Source organism: Chaetura pelagica, unplaced genomic scaffold, assembly GCF_000747805.2.
Source record: "Chaetura pelagica isolate M959 unplaced genomic scaffold, ChaPel_1.0 scaffold135, whole genome shotgun sequence".
Lineage (NCBI taxonomy): Eukaryota > Metazoa > Chordata > Aves > Apodiformes > Apodidae > Chaetura > Chaetura pelagica.
The window spans coordinates 1,160,035-1,175,374 of NW_009953649.1; the positions used below are offsets into that span (position 1 = coordinate 1,160,035).

Here is a 15,340-nt window from a genome sequence, read left to right on the forward strand (position 1 = left end):
CTGTCTCTCTCAACCCCATCTGTTGTTGGGACATTTCTGGTCAGCAAGTAATCACCAACTGAGAAGTGTGGGTTCTGTATTTACGTATTTATATATATCTGTAATTCACCTTCATCATAATTATTACTACTTCATTAAACCTATTCTAGTTGTGTTTGGGTTTTTTTCCAACCTTAACTTCTCTCTTCCATTATTCCCCTTTTTATCTTCCCCTGGGAGGACAATGAGGGGATAACAGTGTCTTGTCACCTGATTATTGGCTAGAATCATGACAGTATAACAGGTAATACGAAAAACTAATCTAGAAAGATAGTTTACAGAAATCTGAAGTGGAGAACACAATCAAACTGATCTGGGGAACAGGATTAGTTAATGTTTCTAGGATATATTTAATAACCAGGATACAACTACCAGATTGCTGCCTGTATAGTTTTTCATGACTAATACACTTGAAGAAGTGATGTACACCATTCAAGTTAATTATTAACTTTTTTTCAGAAGAGCTCAGGGGTCTTTTACTCATAAATTTTTAACTTCTTAAAAACCCAAATTGTTAAAATTTATGTACAAAAACTGAACATCACACAGTGACCAAGCAAGAAAGTTGAAAGCAACATCTCAGTCACCATCAGTAAACCTTACTCATCTCATGTTGGTATGTGTGCATGACTTAACAAACATTTCAATCTAACACTTCAGGCACAGTAGAAGTTAATTTTCTAGTATGTGCTATGTGCTAGCCCTGGTGCAAGTCAACAAACCATTTATCTGTAGACACAGTTAAGGCTTCCACATTATGGTTTGGTGACAATAGAAAGGCTTTTAAAAAAATCATAAAACCATAGAATCATTAAGGTTGGAACAGACATTTAAGATCATCAAGTCCAACTGTTAGCTCCACATCCCTGTGCCCACTAAACCATCATCCGAAGCACCACATCTACCCGTTTTTTTAAACACCTTCAGGGATGGTGCCTCCACCACCTCCTTGGGCAGCCTGTTCCAATGCCTCACCACTCTTTCTGTGAAGAAATTTTTCCTGATACCCAGTCTGAACCTCATCTGGTGAAACTTGACCCCATTTCCTCATGTCCTATCACTGGTCACTAGGGAGAAGAGGCCAACACCCACCTCACCACGACCTCCTCTCAGGCAGTTGTAGAGGGTAATGAGGTCTCCCCTCAGCCTCCTCTTCTCCAGGCTGAACAGCCCCAGCACCCTCAGCTCCCTCTCCTGATAAGACCTGTTCTCCAGACCCCTCATCAGCCCAGTTGCCCTTCTCTGCACCCTCTCCAGCACCTCAATGATTTTCCTATACTGTGGTGCTCAAAACTGCACACAGTACTCGAGGTGCAGCCTCAACAAGGACAAGTAGAGCGGCAGGATAACCTCCCTGGTCCTGCTGGTCACACTATTCCTGATGCAGACCAGGATGCCATTCGCATTCTTGGCCACCTGGGCACACTGCTGACTCATGTTCAGCCAGCTGTCAGTCAAACCTCCAGGTCCCTCTGTGCTGGGCAGCTCTCCAGTCACTCCTCCCCAAGCCTGTAGCACTGCTGGGGTTTTTGTGGCCAAAGTGCAGGACCCAACATTTGGCCTTATTGAAACTCATACAATTAGCCTTGGCCCATTGATCAAGCCTGTCCAGATCCTTCTGCAGAGCCTCCCTACCCTCAAGCAGATCGATACTCCCACCCAACTTAGTGTCATCTGCAAACTTACTCAGGGTGCACTCTATCCCCTCATCCAAGTCAATAAAGATGTTGAACAGGAGCAGCCCTAGCACTGAGCCTTGGGGAATACAGAAAATAACAGATGATGGTTTTAACAGATGATGGTTTTAATATCAGTGTTTACATAGAGTCACAATTTGAATAATGGCACGGTAGCTTTGTACTGCTGCAAGAAAAACATACAGTCACTCTAATTGCATTTTAGATTATCTAATTCCTTAGGTTACCAGAAGATATCAGGTTTAGGGTGGAAGTTGAGGGAAATAACAAATCCATGAACTGTGAAATTCTGTGCCCGCTTTTTGACACAGTAGTATCAGAGAAGCAGCATGCTGTTAGACTAAATATTAATTAGACTGAATATTTCAAATAATATAAAAGCATCATTTCTTTTACAATATCTAACTTTTTTGCTCCCTAACTGCTTAGAAACCCCATAAACAACACAGGAAATGTTCCACTACTGCTGTCTTTCCATTACTACCAAGGCCTTGCCATCCTACAGTTTGCGCACACAGTTCGTTCAGGTAGTGATAACAACATCAGTCACTGCCCCAGTCAGGGGCATAATGCAATTACTACTCAAAAGTCATTGAAACATAACTTTGAGCTGTACCACTAATGGTACATGAACAGCACTCTGCAAATCCTTCCAATAGCCAGTGCTCTACAGATTGACCTCTACTCTGTATTTGACAGTTATTCAGGTGGCATTTCAAGCATTTAAACTAGTGGAAACAAAGTAGATTCGGAAACCTGGCAAGTCAAAACATGAAGTCATGTTACGTGCCAGAACTGGAGAACCAGAGTTCAGTTTCTAGGCAGCAAGCACATAAGCATGTCATTCATATCAGCCTTGTTTCATGTCTTACATGAAAAAATTTGCAAAATAAGTAACTTTTAACCCCAGGAAGAAGCTCCTACTTAAAAACCATTCGCTCAGAAATAGATTTTTAGCTTTGAACCTTTTCTTCCCTGTGTTGGCTCTTGGGTAATGCAGGCTATTCCTTTTACTGCTTCCTTTTCATTCCTGCAAAACAGCTACTATGGCTGTACTGTAAGGAACAGGTTCAGAAGAGAGCTGATGGAAATTTATGGGAAAGCCAGATTTATGCACTGGAAAAGACTGCAACACCTAAATTAAGCAGGATTACGAATGGCTCGTAATTGTATTGGAGGAAAAGAGGTCATAGTGAGTGTGAGGAAGGCATGGAAACAGTGCTGAAACCCCCTGCTGCAATCAACAGTTTGTGGCTACACTCAACAAAAACAGTCATAGCAGGAAGAAAGGAATGTCTTTTGGGTTTGTTTGTTTTTTCTAAGAGGACAATAAAAAGATGGAGTTATGATTAGTTTTGGCAACTCATTGCCAAATGGTAAATGGTTTACCAGCTCACTTCCCAGTCTGGAGCAACCTTTGAACCTGTGGCTCTTTGTCCACAATTCTGTTCCTCATCAGCAGACCGCAGATGATAAGAGACTCTTCTATACACAAGCATAGCATTGCAGCATTACCAGCCTATAACTTTGTCCATTTGCCAAAGGAGTATTTCAAAAGTGCTTGTAAACACCTTCTCTTCAAGACTGATCTACCTCATCAGAATTACGATGAAAATTCCCAGAGAGGAGGTACATCTGGTGTTTTGTAAAACAAAGTCCACTTGAGAATAAAAGACTAAACGCATGTGGTAAGTAAAAAAGATTATAAATAAGAAGACATCCTTCAGAAAGCCAGAAAGTCTGTAGCCCAACTGGTGATCAAAGGAGCATGCAGAGAACACAAACCCTTAACACCAGTGTTCACAAAGGAAGACAATAATTTTTTCTATGCCAGAAACCTTTTATATGGGGAGCAGGGGAATCTTTCTGAAACTTAAGTGAGAGTCGAAGAGGCCAGAAATCCAAAAGGCTCTCTCAAAAGTCCCAGTACAGGACAGGTTTACAAAACTTCTGAAGAAGAGCTCTGGGACTCAGTCCAGACTCACTTTGGTGTCATTGCTGCAGTTGGCAAAAGAAAATTATTGCAAAAGGAAAACATTGTGAACAAGCCAACAGGTCCCTTACGTCCTTTACCTGTGTGTCATCTAAGTGCAACTAGCTTCAAAGATTAAATGTGGATGCAAGAAAGGTTGCTGTCTCCTAATCACCCCTTAACAGTCATTTTGCATTGTGGATAGACCTCACTAGGCACATGTGCATTGAATTCAAGTTTTCTAATGCTTCATTGGAAATGAAATAAAGTCCTATAGCTTCCTCTAAAGCACAAGGTCACTGTAGCTTCTGTATACAAGTAGATTACACTAACTACATTCTTGATAGATTTTTAATAGATGAAGATCGCTGAAGGTATGACTGTAATGTAGGTCCCAATATTATAATGTATTTTGGTATGATGGTCTTTCCAAGGTGATTTTGAGAACTTTTCTTTTTGGTTTTCTCAATATAAATACATTATTTGGTCTCAGAAAAGCCACATCACTTTCAAAATTCATATTTTATGCACTTAATGAATTACTTCTTTTGAATGTGATTCAGACGATCAGCCTCTTTATTTTGTATCCATTTCTCTTTTAGAAAATCGAACAGGAATCTAAGTTGTGCTGAAAACCCAGGTGGGTTTACAATTACTTTAAATTAGAAACATTGTCTGAAATCTTCTAAAAAAATTAATCAGAATTTAATGTTTAGTCTTGAACAGACCTGCCTCAAGTGACATTGCTTAATAGCCTGGTTTCTGACAAGGATGTCTAGACACTCAACAGTATAAATAAATAACAGATTTTAATTTGGTCTGTGCACCTGGATGTTGCAATTTTTTTTTCTGTTCCTGAGAGGCTGATGAATGCTCTATCCTGATACTGTGAGTGTTTTTCAAAAGAAATGTCTCACATCCTTTTCCAAACTGGGTCTTTTTTCTCCTCTACAATCATGGCTACCTTCTATTCAAATAAAACGAAAGGGAGAGAGAAGCCACATCCAGAGGATGCAGGGTCCAGGGCTTGCATTTAGATATTCTGGTTCAGCTTCTGGCTCTGCCATTGGTTTGCTCAGTGATCAAAACACACAATATACCACAGTGCCTCAGTATTCCCAACTGTTATATTACAGGTCATAATACCAGTCTTCCATGTAAAGTTTTTTAAGTCCTGGTGATGAAAAAGGCTGTTAACGAGCAGACAAATGTAATTTTGGTTCTCTAATGACTATTCAGAACTCAGTTTCAGAAACAATGATCTACTAATTACAGACAAAGGTGCAAGATGTGATTCACCCTAATGTGTATTTTAGCATTCATAGCGAGTGCTTAAAGAGAATCAGAAAACATGTAGAAGAGAAGCAAGAGAAGTTCAATTAATCCAATCAATCCATCATTCAACTGAGTCCCTTTCAGTGCTGACACTCCTGCACAAATCATACTAAGTTTTGGCTTAGTGAAGCTATAGGTATTTCAGGGATCACCATATAGCTGGTACAGGAACCATTAAGTCAAACATGATTTGGAAAAAACAAGTATTTTTAGGAGTATGAGACCATTAATATAATTCTCAAGACAACAAGAAATTCTAACTGCTACTTTTTAGAAATCAGATAATTTAATTAGGATATGGAAGCTATTTGGCCTGATATATAAGGATTGACAGTGCTAGAATTGAAATGTAAATGGCTAATCAAGTGAAGAACCAGAAGCTCTAGTACTCTACGAATTTCTCAAGATCATCAAGGAGAAGATACCTGCTGTTCTGACCAGCACAGGCTTGCACAAAACCAGTGAATGCACAGTGACACCCTGAGGTACTGGTAATATGAACAAGTAGCAGACAGAGGTGGAGACACAGCAAGGATTCTAGACTTCATTTAAAATGAATCAGCAATTTCAATGGGTTCTGTCTCATTGCTGTATCTATACCCAAGTAGCATCACAACAACAACAAAAAAATCTTAATTAGCAATGTTTAAGTGTGTAAAGGCTAAAAGGCAAATGTTCCACTTGTACTCTGTTGCTACAAAGAATTTGATGCTAAATCTGCCTTGTCACATGAGAGAGGGAGAATATAGAATGCTAGTAACTAGAAATCCCCATTCATTTACTACACTACAAAAATACTTAATTAAAATATAACAATAAAAAGAACGTGTTTTTAATTTCAGAGAATTAGGTCCTTCAGAGCCAAGTTATCAGAAAGCCATTAAAATAAAGAAGTTGAAAACTAGATTTGCACTGGAGCAGAGATCACCTGGACCATATATATGGCTGGAGTTTCAGGACTGCAACCACTGTAAAAACTCCATTTGGAAGCTGTACCCCTCCATTGCTTGAAACGGTAAATTGGAGTATGCTTCTCCAAACCAAAACAGAAACAACCTTCAGTAGATAAAAAATTGGGGGTTTTTGTGGGTTTTTTGTTTGTTTGTTTGTTTTTAAATGGCTACTCCTTCCTCTAACTCAGGCCAGAAGAAAGAGGGAGATGCCAAGGAGCTTATTCCATGTGACTGCTTTATCCTCAGGTACAAACACTGGGTGCACAGTGGGTGTACTTATTGCTAAACAAGAACATATAATTTTAAGGTCTTTTGGGCTTATTCAGAAAGACCGAGTGAAGCATTTGGACAAAATATAACAGCTATGAATTCTGACTCAGATGCCAACTACATCAGCAGAGATTCTGAAAGTCTAATTGTCTCTTGAAGCAGAAAAGCAGCAGATGCAGAAGGAAACACTAGCAAACATAAGAGGAGAGAAAGAACTCTTCAGTATTGAAAAAAGTTTTTAAAAGATGAAGGAACAGCAGGATGAAAAATACAAAAACATTTCCACAGACACTCAAATGTTCCTACAGCACAGCTCAAGAGCCACTTGAAGCCTGCATTTTTTTCTGAATGAAGCCCCAAAAACATATTTCAGTGTGTCCACCCTATTAAAACTATGTATGAACTTTTTTATGCTGCATTGAATGACCTTCTGTGAGAAAAACCTCACCAACCATAGCTCATAACCTATGTTTAAAATTAAATGAGATAGTTTATCTAGCTCATATTTACTGAAACTCAGTCATTAATATCAAATATTGCTCTATATTTAAATGACAGATAAAATTTACAAGTTAGCAGCTTTGACAATTTATTAAGAATGCTCAGTTTATCCAGTGCAGGAGAAAAACTGAAATTTAAAGAAAAGAAAGATTACTGCTGTTTTCCACTGTCTAAAAGGTGTATCATCATAAGCAAATCGTGGAAATAGCTATCAAATCAAGATACGACACAACGGAGTATTTTTCAAATGTATGATAGAATTAATGCCTTTAAACAGGCACATCCTTCAGTATGAACAAAAGGAGATTATTTAAATTAGAAGCTTCAATCAAGAGAACTCTGAGTTATTAGAGAAAAGTGTGGACCATGAGAAAACCACAGCACTATGTGATTCACATGTGTTGAAGAAAAGTGTTACCAACACAAAAGCTTAAGACATATCCTCAGGGAAAACAAATAACAACCAAAAACATTTAAAAATGTTTCAAAGTTAACATTAACCAGATGGCATACCAAAACTCTTCACCATTATCTTCATCAGAGAGAAATGTGACAACTGTCAAGTACTCTCTGAAGAAAAGGATTTCTTTCTCCCATGGACAATACAGGATTGGTTATGACTCCAGCAAAACCTGAAATGATTTCCTTCATCCTACATTGGCATTACCTTTCTTGAATACTTCATCTGCAGGCATGCCAGAGTTAAAACCTGCAAGTGAACCTCAAGAATTTTTTCCCAGACTTCATAAAATAAACATTCTTAAACTCTTGTCTGTGAACCCATGATGGACTTCAGAGCATTACAAGTGGTCCTATTGGAGCAGGCAGAAATTATGCACCTGATCTCGTTTTGAAATTGTGAGCTAAGCTTAAGAACAAAGAAAACCAATAAAACAACAACAACAAAACACAACAAGCAAACAAAAAAAACCCCACACCAAAGAAACAGGGAAAAAAAAACTAAACACAACAAACAAACAAAAAAAAACCAAAACCCACCACAACCAAAAAGCCACACTGACAATTTTTTAACTGCCAGTTGCTCTACTAACTACAGAAATCTTACAGCATTGTAAAAGGAAAGGATGCAATCCACAGAATTTTACTCAAGCGAGGGCCATTGTACAAAAAAACATTTCCTGAATATCTATATGAGAATGAAAATTTGGTCAAAATTGCAGTCTTTTTTGGACTTCTGTAATCTATGCTATTTGAGCTATTTGAGCATTCTGTGCAATTTTTATGTGATTTAAACAATTATGTATGGAACAGTGAAAAACCTATTACAAAATGTATATTAGAGATATGAAAAACATCAAACTGGTACAGTGGATCATTAATTAAATATATAAATAGATTAAAATGTGAATGAACAATTTAGCATCATCAACATAAAACATAATGATATCGCTTAGCTATCGTCTGCCATATGAACAACAGTCAAAGATAAAGCTGCATGGCAAATTTACATACAGGATTTTCTGACTTTAGTTTGTCTTATCTGAAACTTTAACTTCTCCAGACCATAGCTGTGATATTAACTATATACATTTTATCTTAAAGAGTTCCACCAAGATGTTAAGACAGAAATATAAAAAACTCCAGATCCATAAACTAAATCTTAATTTAAAAAATCAGCTACTGTTGTGTTAGAACTAAAAAGAGATTTGACACCTTCCTCCTACTTGTATCCCAAAACTGAGATTAACAAAATCATCCTCAGCTCTTGCCTAATCTTTGAGTTGAGAAAAATACAGATTCAACCTCAAAGCGCAGCAACTAATTTTTGTTTACTCTTTCACCATTACTCTTTCTGCAAAGAATTATAGACTTGGTCTACCTTTACCACACAGACTGAACCCTCTGAAGATAGGCTAGATATTAGGAAGAAATTCTTTACTGTGTGGGTGGTGAGACATTGGAACAGGTTGTCCAGAGAGGTTGTGGATGCCTCATCCCTGGAAGTGTTCAAGACTAGGTTGGATGGGGCTTTCAGCAACCTGGTTGAATGGGAGGTTTCCCTGCCCGTGCACAGGGGTTGGAACTAGACGATTTTCAGAGTCTTTTCCAACCCAAAGTACTCTATGATTCTCTGAATCTATGACTTATAAACAATCCTTTGTTGTAGGAAGGATAAACATGATGAGCACTCCTCTCTCTTGCCCAAGTAACCATTAGGTATGACAGAGAAAGGGAGAACCAATATGTAATTTAACGATTAGCTCCTTTCACACATAAGACATGGGTTCTAATCCTTTCTCTTCTTAGCACTTACTAGTTTGCTAAATTTTCCTACAGAAATAGGTTTAAATAAAGCTACAACAAGGTTTTTTTCTGCTTTACAGCAAATATGAGACACTATGATTTCCTGTTCTTAAATACTCGTAATTCTTAGGAGCTTTTCTTTTTCAAAATATAAAAAATAGCTAACTTCTGTCTGCCTTTGACAAAAATAAGGTAGTGTAACACAGAGGATAAAGGCAGGTATCATGATCATGGTAAACTATGTCATTAAACCTCTTCCACCTAAGAACACACCGTAGCAATTTTTCAGTATTGTAATGTATTCACAGTTTTGCCTCCAAAAGTTACACACTGTGTATATAAACAAAGTGACTTCAGCCTAAACATCCAATGTCTGATTCTTCTTCCCTGACAACATTATTACAAAAAAAAATGTTCCAAGAAAGCGGCATTTATCTCTACTTTTATAAAATGAGTGACCCTTTAATATAATTGGGTAAAAATAATTCACGTATAAAATATGTGTATAGTACTGGAACAGAGGAATTTACTTTCCTTTCTAGAATTCACAAAAGAAGTATTACATATTCAGAAGTTTATTTTAATGAATATGGACTTATCTGAGAATATCAGTGCTTTTCACACTGAACTGCAAAATTCTACAAAATTTTGGGTTAAGTTTCATTCATCATGATCTGGAGCCTGCCACGAGGGACCAAAAAAATAATGAATTAAAAATACTAACAGAAGAAACCCAACTTCATCAAGGTCAATGTTCCTATTAATTTTTATGCAAATTTGGAGAAGAATAATGGTATTTGGGAGTTTTTAATTTATTTTTTTTTAATGTCTCTGATTTAATATGCTTCAGCTCAATAAAATTAGTTGCCTTCACCTTTAGGAACCATATCACCTGTCCAATGAAGTTAAAAGACAGGAAGGTAGACACCAAGGCTGAGGATTTGTTGATTGCTGTGTACATACCACCTTTCATCATCCCCACTTCATAGCACTTTCTTAATCGGCAAGCCTGGCAACTCTTTCTTCTGTTCTTGTCGATTGTGCACTGGTTAGTAGCAGGACACATGTAGTCATTGTGCCCTGTAAAACCAGAAGTAAGGACACAGTTATACACAGACATAACAAAACCACCTAAAATACTCTCTTATTTTTCACTATTTTGTGCAGCTTCCAACACCTCAGGAAGAAGGTAAAGTTGCCATCACAATCCATCATAACAATTTTGATAGACAGTGAAACTAACATCTAGTCACAATATGTTTATTGACAAGTTCTTTAAAAGTACTATTAAAAACACAAATTAAAACTTCTCTAGAATAATTACAACTATGAACAATTAAAGCAGTCACAAAAGAGGATAGATTGATATGAACAAATCCCTTGAATTCCTTGCACTTAGCCTGAGAAAAACAATGCCATCTGGTCCATGTGCCTGTGTTGATGTTAAGCCAACAGACTGCACAAGATCATTAGAGGTTTATAGCATTAAAAAGGTCTATGCACCAAACATTTTTTTATATCTTCCATAATCTGAAGCAGTTAAGAAACAAACAGCATAAAACAGAAGCAACAGCTATTAATTAATTATATCTCAGAGATAAATCAGTCTCTAATTACAATTGCATGTCTATTGATATATGCAAAAAGCTTTTGCCATTATAAATGATTCAACTGAATTTGGTACTGGTAACTTTCTTCAAAGCTCTGTTTGCTCATTATTATCCCCTACATCTCAATTCTCATTACAAATGTTTTCAGCATGCCATAATTTGTTATTGTCAACAAGCCTCTATTCCAAATTTCTCTTAAAAATGTGTGCTTAAGCCTGCTACAAAATTATTTTCCAACAATAGACAAAGTTTATCAAGGACAAAATACACTATCCAAAATGATCCTATTGGTGCTCTGTATTAATCTAAACACAACCAAGGTACAGCACACAATGAAACAATTTTACTGCAGAACTGTGTGTTCTTTCTTCCAGGTCAAGGGATCAGCTGGAGGTAGAGTAGGGTAAAAGTTTGGTCTCATCAAATCATCTATCCTTGACTAGAAATTAGAAAATAGAGTAAAAATCACTATCAGATTACAGCAGGAACATCTGCTCTCTAATGCTACATAATTCGGATCCAATCAAAATAAGGAGCCAAACTTTAAATGTGTCAAAATGGTGACAGCTGACTACACACTTTGTCAGATAGACAGAATTATTATTTTTTAGTTGTACTTGACAGAGCAGTGTAATACTGAAAAAATCTGAATCCACAGGCTTTGCTCTGGGGCTGAGGTAAAAAGGTAGAAGAGAAACATTCCCTCAACCTCAGCATGAAAGACCATTTTAATTTTCAGTTCCTCTGGTAGGATACAGATTGTTCTATACCTGATTCAAAACACTTCACATGTAAGGAGAAAAAAAGTCAGACAGAAAACAGCTTCAACCATAATACCATATGTACAGGGAAAAACAGAAAGCTGTGCTTTTTGGAAAATGCACAGAACAACAGCAAAAGATTGTAACACCTGACCTCAATCACCAGCCTTGTTTTATAAGCCAAGCTCTGCAATAGTATGAGAAGACGGAAAAGTTAAATTACTCTTCTTAAAAACAAAGACAGACTTGGACAGAGTATCTGATCTTCCTAGGGAAGTTAAATAGTAAATTCCTAAGGGAAATAGGCACAGGCTATGAATTCAGCAAATAATTCAGAACACCATTTAGGTCTCTGTAAAATAAGCAGATAAATGTTCCCACATAGGTCAAAGCTGAACACACACTTGTCAGCTTTTCTGGACTGGTTGATTCTCATAATGCTCAACTCCCAAAAAAAAAAAACAGTTACAGTATGCAAAAATCAAGTCAAGTGGAATTACTATCAGCAGGGCAGCCATCCTTTTCCACAGTGCTTAAATGAGTGATAATCTTTTCTTTTGCTCTGAACCTGCATTTCCTTATGCAAACCTCAAGCAATGGGGAACAGGCATTTGGTTTGTAGAATACTACAAAAAAACCCCAATCCTTTCTCTGATAGAGCTACAGTCTCTACTGAAATTAACTTGATTTGTATAATCATATTTTTACGTTGAAAATTTTATCTTAAATATAAGCTTTAAAGGCTATCGCAATTAGTTTTTTTCATGCACATGACCTGCACCTTAGACAAGCCACTCCTCTTTCAAAGTGCTTGCCAGATCTCACAGAAAAAAATTGTACCGTTTCGAACACATAAACAGAAAAAGTGTGTGAGGGGCATACCTCTTCAGATTATGAGTGCCCTAGTAATGTAATTGTTTAGACTACATACTTGCTGTAAATCTTGGAAGAAGAAAATGCATTTAATATCTCTCATAATTTTTTGTTCAGTTTAACCAACAAGCCTTCAGGAGACCGGCAAAGATGTAAGCAACCAGAAAAAAAGTACAGAATTAGACTATACAGTGGAAAATATTATCAAATTAATTAGGGAAGAAGATAGAAACAAAGAGAAGAAGGAAGACAGGAACCTTTCCTGCTTCTCCACAATATCATCTGATTTCAAGTATTCAGTCACAGGAAATTTCCTTTGCAAGGCACGGACACAGACCAGGGCAGTCTAGCTTAGGGTGCCCTAGAAGTGGAACAGATAGAAGAATACTGACAGAAAGAAATGTCTTCAGTGATCACTGAGGATCATAAAGGAAAAGCACAAGACACTTGGCCTCTGTGGTCTTACTGGGTTTGTTTAAAATAAGTTATTAGATAATTTACACAAAATTTAAGGCCATAAGTTTAATAGGGTAGAGTCCTTACTTTTAATCCTCTTGCACTGTCTTGAGCTATGAAGGGTTTAAGGAAGCTATTTGAGGAGCTTGAGGAGGAGTGGACTGTTCTTCTTATGATATCTCACATATTGTACATTTTAAAACAGTAAAAATAACATTAAGTATTTTTATAGCACTTCACTATATGCTAAGGTCTTTCCAGAACATGGTACAAAGATCTGTCTCTTTTCTGAAAGCACTAATTTTAGATTACAATCTATATAACAACCAATAATGGAGAGGGGGAAGATGAGGAAGCAAAGGGTCAACAAGAAGATTAATAGCAGAAATTAGGAAGATTTTGAGTTTATTTTATCCCAGCCTGTCATAATCAGAGCTTTCTCTTACTGCACATGCAGTCTAACTTTCTCTCATCACCATGAGTCATATGTCTAGTATTTATGTGCAGATACTCATCACTGTCAGTCTAAGGGTTCTCAGAGAGCTGTGGTGTATGCACAGCAGAGCATGCTTGAATCAGAGTGGGCAGATTATTTGTTTGTGAAGGCTTCAGTCAGCAAAACACTTCATATTTCTTTAAAGTTAAGTGTTACTACATTCAGCATAACATTTAAGCATCTGTGTGCTTCTAGAAGTAGTCCCAACACAGTATATATATGGTTGAAGTTAAGTACATGCTTGAGGGTTTACTGAATTGCACCATTGAAGAGCTGCATTAATTTTATACTTCACCAGGAAGGATGAAAATTGGGGTCATAGTAATATATCCATGGCAATGAAGATAACAATGTCCTGAGTTCAGCTGGGATAGAGTTAATTTTCAGAAGAAGCTGGGAGGGGACACAGCCAGAATAGCAGACCCAAACTAGCCAAGGGGATATTTTACATGGCATGTGTCTTGCTTGTTTAGTGGTCAGGATGAACCTCAAACCAGAGGGCAGAATTGCTCTCTATTATGCTCCCCTGCTCCATCCTTGCAAAGGAATATAAAAGTGCAATAAGAAAGAGAGACTTCAAAGGTTGGAAATTAAAACTGGAACAAGTTTACTGTAACACAGGAAAAAGGAGTAACACATAGGGTAAGGAACATATATATAAACATATGTACAAGCATATACAAAACAATCTCAATTGATCACAGGAACAGATAGGTGAGAGGCCCTTGCAGCAAGGCCGCCTCAGGAGAGGGGCCCATGGCTCTTCACAGCACCTGACAGAGTTGGATTCTGCAGAGCACATGGCAAGTTGAAGAACCTCCAAGTAGCATCACCAAACAAAAAGAAAAGCACAGGAAAAAGGGGCTGAGCTACCAGTTCTCCTGGCTTTTAGAGTATGGCAGGAAACAGGAGGGAATACTGACTCCTCCCTGTTCCAACCCTCCAGGGTCCTCCAGGGTCCTAAAGACCCTCTCTCTAGTTCCTCTTAAGAGATGTCAACAATTTGTCATGTCCACTCACACCATAACATTACATAAACTGGGTGAATTGGCTGGGGAAAGTGGAATCACAGTTTGGGAAGAGGCCAGACACTGGGTTCCAGGCAGTGAGGAATTGCACTGTGCATTGCTTGCTTCATACAGTCTTTTAATATTATTGTTATTACTTCTTCTCTCCTTATATTGTCCTATGGAACTGTCCATATCTCAACCTGTGAGTTTTTACCTTTTTCTTATGAGTAGTTGCAGCCCAGAAGGCCAACTCCATCCTGGGCTGTATCAAAAGAAGTGTGGCCAGCAGATTGAGAGAGGTGATTCTGCCCCTCTACTCTGCCCTGGTGAGACCTCACCTAGAATACTGCATCCAGCTCTGGTGCCACCAGCACAAGAAAGATGTGGACCTGTTGGAACATGTCCAGAGAAGGGCCACAAAAATGGCCGGAGGGCTGGAGCACCTCTCTTATGAGGACAGGCTGAGGGAGTTGGGGCTGTTCAACCTGAAGAAGAGAAGGCTCCAGGAGGACCTCATAGTGGCCTTCCAGTACCTGAAGGGGGCCTACAGGAAAGCTGGGGAGGGTCTTTTTACAGGGGCTTGCAGTGAGAGGACAAGGGGTAATGGTTTTAAGTTGAAAGAAGAGAGATTTAGGTTAGAGATCAGGTGCAAATTATTCAGTGTAAGGGTGGTGACACACTGGAACAGGCTGCCCAGAGATGTTGTGGGGGGTCCATCTCTGGAGGTGTTCAAGGGCAGGTTGGATGGGGCTCTGAGCAGCCTGTTCTAGTGGAAGGTGTCCCTGCCCATGCAGGGGAGCTGGAACTTGATTATCTTTAAAGTCCCTTCCAATTAAAAAAATTCTGTGATTCTATGCACACCTTAAGGTGCCAAGCAAGAGATGATGAGTGGGAAGACTGCAGATGAAAAGCAGAAACTCCAAACGAATAGCCTAAAAAGCAAGTGGAAAGTTTAAACAAACAGTAAAGGAAAAAAAAAAAAAAAAAAAAAAAATGCACCTTGACATTGCATATGCTAATACAGTATGAACAAATGTTGTATGTAAAATTAAAAGTTAATACCAATTTTAAGTTCAAGTGTCCAAATAAAACTGCAATGACA

The 15,340-nt window shown here is 38.0% G+C and overlaps 1 protein-coding gene across 1 annotated transcript in view; it reads right to left on the reverse strand.

Annotated features, from left to right (window-relative positions):
- ESR1 (estrogen receptor 1) overlaps window positions 1-15,340 on the reverse strand; it is a 104,168-nt gene that overhangs the window by 53,109 nt on the left and 35,719 nt on the right. Inside the window, exon 3 of the mRNA XM_009999962.1 lies at window positions 9,996-10,112. Within this exon, the coding sequence (XP_009998264.1) occupies window positions 9,996-10,112 (117 nt within the window). The remainder of the gene's footprint in view (window positions 1-9,995; window positions 10,113-15,340) is intronic.